Source organism: Vigna angularis, chromosome 5 (genome assembly GCF_016808095.1).
Source record: "Vigna angularis cultivar LongXiaoDou No.4 chromosome 5, ASM1680809v1, whole genome shotgun sequence".
Lineage (NCBI taxonomy): Eukaryota > Viridiplantae > Streptophyta > Magnoliopsida > Fabales > Fabaceae > Vigna > Vigna angularis.
This window is the reverse complement of record NC_068974.1, coordinates 750833-758697: the sequence shown is the minus strand read 5'-3', so window position 1 is coordinate 758697 and position 7865 is coordinate 750833. Positions and strand designations below refer to the sequence as shown.

General features: G+C 42.4%; 1 protein-coding gene across 1 annotated transcript; it reads left to right on the top strand.

Moving 5' to 3' along the window:
• On the top strand, window positions 1-6180 carry LOC108320735 (putative pentatricopeptide repeat-containing protein At3g08820). Its single transcript, XM_052878429.1, has 4 exons — window positions 1-2550; window positions 3400-3955; window positions 4068-4166; window positions 5949-6180. The coding sequence occupies exon 1, from the start codon at window positions 324-326 to the stop codon at window positions 2352-2354; it is 2031 nt and encodes a 676-aa protein (XP_052734389.1). The 5' UTR covers window positions 1-323; the 3' UTR covers window positions 2355-2550; window positions 3400-3955; window positions 4068-4166; window positions 5949-6180.
• Window positions 6181-7865: the final 1685 nt, after the last annotated feature.

The following is a 7865-nucleotide window of genomic DNA, read 5'->3' as shown; positions in this document are numbered from 1 at the left end:
AATGGATAATATTCACTGAAACCATATAAATAACAATCGATTGAGAAGGTAAACTCCCTGTTTTGACTAAATTTCGATAGACTTGCAAGGACAAATTCTGACTTGAGTTTTCTGCAGGTCATCCCATATTTGAGATTGAGAGAGCGAGAGTCAGGAAGGAAGTGAGAAGAACCGACCGGAAGAGGAGGAGCGTTCCCGAGCGATTGCAGCAGGAGTTGCCCTCGATCCCTTTGAACATAAACATACATTATTAAAGGAAAATAATTATTAAAAAAAAAACTACATGAAGGCATGCAGAACCGAAAAAGAACACGAACACGAACATGGCATTGGAGCTAAAGAAGTGTTTGGCTTCTGGCTGTCGGTCGTTGAAGAAAGTGAAGCAATGCCATTGTCGCCTTCTCCGACTTGGTCTCAACGAAGACACCTTTCTCATTAACACCCTCTTGCGCTCTTCCCTCAACCTCCGTGCCACGCAATACGCCACCCTCGTTTTCGCCCAAATCCCGCACCCCAACATCTTCCTCTACAACACCCTCATTCGCGGCCTCGTCTCAAACGATGCCTTTCACGACGCCGTTTCGCTCTACGCTTCTATGCGCCAGTGCAGCACCGTTGTCCCCGATAACTTCACCTTCCCCTTCGTCCTCAAAGCGTGCGCCAGGCTCAAAAACACCCACCTGGGTCTCACCCTTCACTCTCTCGTTATCAAAACAGGTTTCGAAAATGACGTGTTTGTTAATACTGGCCTAGTTTGTTTCTACTCCAAAAACGGGTTTTTGAGTCATGCACGCGGGGTGTTTGATGAAATTCCTGAAAAAAATGTTGTCTCTTGGACTGCCATCATTTGTGGGTACATTGAGTTTGGTTATTGTGAGGAGGCAGTTGGGTTATTTAGAGGGTTGTTGGAAATGGGTGTGAGACCGGATAGTTTTACGTTGGTTCGGGTTTTGTATGCGTGTTCGAGGACGGGGGACTTGGCTAGTGGACGGTGGATTGATGAGTATATGAGGGAGAATGGGTTGTGTGGGAATGTGTTTGTGGCAACCTCTTTGGTTGATATGTACACGAAGTGCGGGAGCATGGAGGAAGCGCGGATAGTGTTTGACGGGATGGTGGAGAAGGATGTTGTGTGTTGGAGTGCCTTGATTCAGGGGTATGTTTCCAATGGGATGCCGAAGAAAGCACTTGAGGTGTTTTTTGAGATGCAGAGGGAGAATGTGAGGCCGGATTGTTATGCCATGGTGGGGTTTCTTTCTGCATGTGCGAGGCTGGGGGCGTTGGAGTTGGGGAATTGGGCTAGGGGTTTGGTGGATGGCGATGAGTTTTTGTGTAATCCTGTGTTGGGTACTGCATTGATTGACTTTTATGCCAAATGTGGAAGTGTGGCCCGGGCATTGGAGATTTTTAAGAGTATGAGGAGGAAGGATCGTGTGGTGTTCAATGCTGTTATTTCTGGGCTGGCTATGTGTGGACATGTTGGGGCTGCCTTTGGGGTGTTTAGCCAAATGGGAAAGGTTGGAATGCGGCCTGATGGGAACACTTTTGTTGGTTTGCTTTGTGGGTGTACTCATGCTGGTTTGGTTGATGATGGTCGGCGTTATTTTAGTCACATGAGTTGTGTTTTTTATGTGACTCCTACTATAGAGCATTATGGATGCATGGTGGATCTTTTGGCTCGTGCAGGTTTGTTGACTGAGGCACGGGATCTGATCAAGAGTATGCCAATGAAGGCAAATGCTATTGTCTGGGGAGCACTGTTGGGAGGATGTAGGTTACACAAGGATACCCAATTGGCTGAACAAGTGTTGATGCAACTCATTGAGTTAGAACCGTGGAATTCAGGACATTATGTTCTCTTATCGAATATATATTCAGCGAGCCGTCGATGGGATCAAGCAGAAAAAATCAGGTCAAGTTTGAGTGAGAAAGGGATGCAGAAATTACCTGGGTGTAGTTGGGTTGAAGTTGATGGGGTTGTTCACGAATTCCGTGTAGGAGACACTTCCCATCCTTTAACACACAAGATATATGAAAAACTTGAAAGTTTATTTAAGGACTTGAGAGAAGCTGGCTATACTCCAACCACTGAGTTTGTGCTCTTTGATGTAGAAGAGGAGGAGAAGGAATACTTCCTTGGTTGTCATAGTGAGAAGTTAGCTGTTGCATTTGCACTGATCAGTACCAGTGTTAAAGATGTGATTCGTGTTGTTAAAAACCTTCGTGTTTGTGGTGATTGTCATGAAGCTATAAAACTTGTTTCAAAAGTTACAGAGAGAGAGATTATTATTAGAGATAATAACAGATTCCATCATTTCAGTGAAGGCTCATGCTCTTGTCGAGATTATTGGTAAAAAATTTGTATATGCATTCTGAGATGTGAAGTCTAAATTCGTTGTGATGGTGATGAGGGTATAGACTACATGGGATAGTTGGGGGCTCAGGTAAGAAAAGTCTCGGCTTTTTGAATCGGTTTGTGAAAAACGAACTCTGACTCATGGATCACAAGTTTGTCAAGGCACAGATTTGGTACACTGCTGGTCAAGAAAGGTCCAACATTTTTCTACCTCGAGTTCATTTCCAAATGTTACGTAAACTTTTCTTTTATTTTGCCATAGTCTCACTCTGCTTGTGTTTAGCTGAAATTATTATTTTTCTAAGGATAGTGATTAGGAATACAACTAAGATCTGAGAGGTCGAGATTGAGATCTGATAAGATCTTTTGAGATACAAAAAGAAGCATAGTATTTTTAATCAAACCAAAACACACGTGGCTGAATTATGGTCCTTCAGCTAAAAATGATAATCATAAAATGTTTACCATTTGGTGACTTCTTGATGGGCTCAATTGTTGCATTTTGCTGCAATAGAATATCAAAGTGTGATGAGTTTTAACCAAGTTTTGAACTTTTAACAAGCCAAAATATTTTATTGCATGTATGCCCTTTATTGTGTTTCAATTTACTAATTTCTCTTCCTTTTACTTTTTTTAAAGATTTATGGTCCAAAACTACCCCTGTTATGGTAGGAGCAGAATTCAAAAAAGTTTGTAACAAGAAATAATATTTCTTATTCTGTAAGAATGACACTTTTTTTTTTCTGACCTTCCTGCTTTAAACTCTTTTGTGAACCGAATTTCCATTTCCCTTTCGAATTTTGGTCTTAAATTTTCGTGGCCATCTCGGTGACCGAAGGTAATTTCACAACCATGTACAAATTTCCCATGAAAGAAACATAACTAGTTAAACAAAGGAAACTTATTATGTTCTTTCTCTTTGGGTTCATTTTTATTTTCTAATGAAGAAAACCACAAACTGGTAAAGCAAGCTATTGCTTAGTATTAAGATATGATTATTGATTCCGAAAGTATAGAATGAGAGTTTTCCTTGTTATTTTCAGGTAATTGTGAAGATAAGATGAGTATTGTGCATGCTGTGAAGTATCCCAAAGTGTTGATGTGAGACCCTAGAAATTAACTCTGTAAATTACTTATCATATCATCATTAATGCAACCCACAATCAATGTGTAATCCCCTTAAAAACCCACTCCCAACTCTGATTTCATTTCTGCTGTGCATGAAAAGCTGAGCCAAAATCATTCCTCTGGAAAACATTAAAAACGCACCAATCTTTGCATGCACGCACGCCACGTGTCACGGGAGAAGCTTCCAAAGCAGGGTTTGGTGTGCAGGTGGCAGGATGGGAGACGCTCATCCGTTTTGACGTGGCAATCCACAAAATCGGAGTTTTGAGAAACTCTCTCTCACTTGCATGCACACTTCGTCTTCCCCTAGAACCTAACACCTCCATTTTTCTCCAACTTCTCTCTAAAACCAGCAAACTTCTCTCTACTGTAACCTCTCATTTTCTTCTCCAAATCCCATTTCAGAACCATAGGAACGTTTCCAGAGACGCGGACGTTAGTTTGAACCGAACAGAATTTGATTCTAAGCTGGTAAGTTCCTTCCTCTAGTAGTTCGTCCATTAGGGTTTCATTCTAAACCATGTCTTCAGTTCATGCATGGACTGTTTCTGAGAAATCTCTGATTTTTGGTGTTTGGATAAAGGGTTAGATTTAGTAGAAAGAACTTGAGTGGCTGTTGCGTATAAAAGAGCTGTAGTTGGACGTGTGGAAGTTATATTTTAGGGCGTACACTGCTATCCAGGTAAGGGAAGCTTATATGTTTAATTTATACCTGCATGTTGTGTAAATTGGATTGCATGTATGAAAAGTATGAGGTTGAGCTGTATGAACGATTGCTGATATCTGGTATGAAATCTGGTTTTGATTTATTTGTCATGAACGAGCCCTGCCTGTATGTATTGAATACGTTGTGGACTTTGATTGAAATGCATGTTGGTTTGATACGTATGAAAAATGGATGTTTTGTTGTGTGAAGTAAATCTGAATGTTGATGTTGAATATGAAGTTACTGGAATGAAATTATAAAGTTCATAAATTTGAGAATCCTATGAATTATAAAGTATAAAGTTTAAATGTTGAAATCTGGAAAATTTGCTAAGGTTGAAAAATCTGGAATTTTATTCATCCCTATTGATAAATGACGCTCGTCACTGTACGGTCTTAAACCGTTCGGTTTCCCCTTAAAATAACTTAGAATGAAATTCCTTCATTTGGAAAGAATTATGTTTGTGAGCGAGCGTCCCCATTTGAATATTCGAGAACGTTCGACCTCATGTCGAGCGTTCGTCTTTGAGAGCGTTCGACTTCATGTCGAGCGTTCGTTTTCGAGAGCGTTCGACCTCATGTCGAGCGTTCGTATTTGAGAGCGTTCGACTTCATGTCGAGCGTTCGTTTTCGAGAGCGTTCGACCTCATGTCGAGCGTTCGTCTTTGAGAGCGTTCGACTTCATGTCGAGCGTTCGTTTTCGAGAGCGTTCGACCTCATGTCGAGCGTTCGTCTTTGAGAGCGTTCGACTTCATGTCGAGCGTTCGTTTTCGAGAGCGTTCGACCTCATGTCGAGCGTTCGTCTTTGAGAGCGTTCGACCTCATGTCGAGCGTTCGTCTTTGAGAGCGTTCGACCTCATGTCGAGCGATCGCCTTCGAGAGCGTTCGACTTTATGTCGAGCGTTCGCCTTTGATAGCGTTCGGCCCTATGTCGAGCGTGCGTCTTTGATAGCGTTCGGCCTCTTTGATGAACGTTCGTCCTTATTCTCAATTTCTTATTTAGCATTCTTCTTATATTGAATCTGGTCCAAGGTATTTATTTTGAAATCTTCTAAGTACCAATACACTTCAAATTGAGTCAGTGCAATTGACTGGTCAAACAGAGAGTCACGTATGATCATCCAGTACTATGCTTGAACGCTCGTCCTATTTCTTCAAAGGACTGAACGTTCGTTCTTTTGTGCTCTTAAAGTTAAACATGAGATTGGTTTTGAATTATGATAAATTACAGTGCGAACGTTATATCAGGTGATTTTATGATTTTGGAATTTGAACGAGCGTTCCAAGGAGGAACGTCTCAGTTATATTAAATATTAAATTTGATAAAGTATGAACATGGATAAGTTAGTCCAGGCTTGGTCCATCCTGATGTTCCGTGATACTCATCTTCACGTAGAATGGGGTAGTCATGCGTGGGAATGGCAGGAGGTTCTTCGTCCATCGCTTAGATATGGGCGAAGGATTAACCTCGAGTGGCAGCTGTTGAGGGTATCCCAGTTACTACATCACTCGGGTGCAAGGACGCTTGTAACTACATGGTTCATACAGTCCGGACGGTCGTCTATTAGTCATATAAATTACTATGTTACATTACGTTAAATTGTATGTTGTGCGTGTGCATCTAAATGTTGATTGTGTATGTTGAACGTATGAATTAAATATCATAAGCTTACCCTTGCATTTTCCTTTGTGTTGTATACTGTCCATGTATCTCCCGTCTTGTCAAAATGCAATGATCATCCGTTGTGGGTGTGAGCAGATGTTGGTGCATCTCTTGGAGAAATGCTGGAAGAAGAAAATTTGGAAGATGCAAATCTGGTCGAGGTAGAAGTCAAGGCCGAGCCTTAGAACGCTCGTTAGATTAGTGATGTAAATGGTAGAGTAGTTGGACGTTCGGTTAAGTGTTTTTGTAAAACCGTTCGTCCTGTTTATATCGGAATTTTATTTTGAGCGTACGTTCTTCTGTACTAAGCCGTTCGGCTTCTTTTTAATTCTGGGTTAATGCAAAGACTGTTTAGGTTACTGTTAATTGTAATTAATTCTGAATTATAGTAATTACTGTATTTTGGGATGTTACATTAGTGGTATCAGAGCAGTTTTGTGCTTTTAAGGACACTGTAGGGTTATGAGTGCACTGTGTTTTTGCTGTGTGCTTATTTTATGTTTAATGAGTTATTATTGTTTTAACTCTTGGACATAACTAACGCTCGTTTTCCTCCATATCCAGATAACTAATGGCACCTAGATTGCCTCCCCCTCCTCAACCGAATGAACCTGATGCTTCCAACAACTCTAGATTGTTGGAGAACGTCATTGAGAGACTCCAACAACAAAATACCACCCTCATGGAACAAAACGCCACGTTGATGCATCAAAACCAAGCTGCCATGCAGAGTCTGGAGGCCTCTCGTGCAAATTCTGAAACCACGCAGAGGCAGTTGATGGAGATACTTGCAGCCACTAGAGGTGCGTCTGGAGCATCCTCTTCAAACGCTGCTCAACCAAATGCTGAATGGAGTTTGGAGAGTTTTCTCCAGCATCACCCGGCTAAATTCAATGGTAAGGGCCTCCCTGATGAGGCGGACCAGTGGCTAAGGGACGTGGAGAAGATCTTCAATGCCAAGAGATGTCCGGACGAGAATCGCTTGGCGTACACTGAATACTTGCTTACTGGAGAAGCGAGCCACTGGTGGGCGAGCGCAAGGACTATTCTGGCTGACGCTCGACAACAGATCACTTGGGAAGTGTTCAGGAACAAGTTTTATGAAGAATACTTCCCTGACAGCGTCCGTTTTGCAAAAGAAGTTGAATTTCTACAGCTCGTCCAAGGTAGTATGACAGTTTCAGAGTATACCAACAAATTCAAACACCTTGTGAGATTCTATACGATGGCCACCAGTGAAGAGTGGCAATGTAGAAAATTTGAGAACGGCTTAAGGAGTGACTTGAAAGTTATGATTTCAAGCTTGTGCATAAGGACGTTTCCTGCTATGGTGGAGAGGGCCAAGGTGTTGGAAAAGAACATGGCGGAAGCTGAACGACACAAGAAACAACAACAAGTGAGTAGGGGACCGATAGTGTCCAGAGGAGGTATGGTTCAGAGGCGGACTCCTTACACTCGTCCTAATCAATCGTCTCATGGAAGCGGATCACAAGCAATCGTTCCTGTCGGACAGTCTGGACATGGGAACGTTATTTGCTACCGGTGTGGAGGGCCACATTATAGGAATGTATGCCCTCAACTAACTGGAGGAAAGCACTGCACTCTTTGTGGAAGGAACGGACACTCAGAAAACGAGTGCAATGTGAGCGGACGTGCAGTGACGAGACCACCTGTTGCTGGAAGGAATCAGCCGAGAGGTGGTAGAGCGCAAGCAGTAGGGCGAGTGTATGCTATCACGGGAGCGGAGGCAGCAAGCGCAGGTAATCTCATAACTGGTGAATGCTTGCTGTATGGAATGCCATGTAATGTACTATATGATTCGGGGGCAACACACTCCTTCATATCGAAGGCGTGCGTTGATAAGTTGGGGATAGCTGAGAGCGAGATGCATTTTGATTTGGTGGTATCGACACCAGCTGCTGGTGAAGTTAGGACGTCTACCATGTGTGCTAGATGCCCTATTGAGGTAGAAGGACGTAGGTACAAGGTGAATCTCATCTGTTTGCCCCTTAA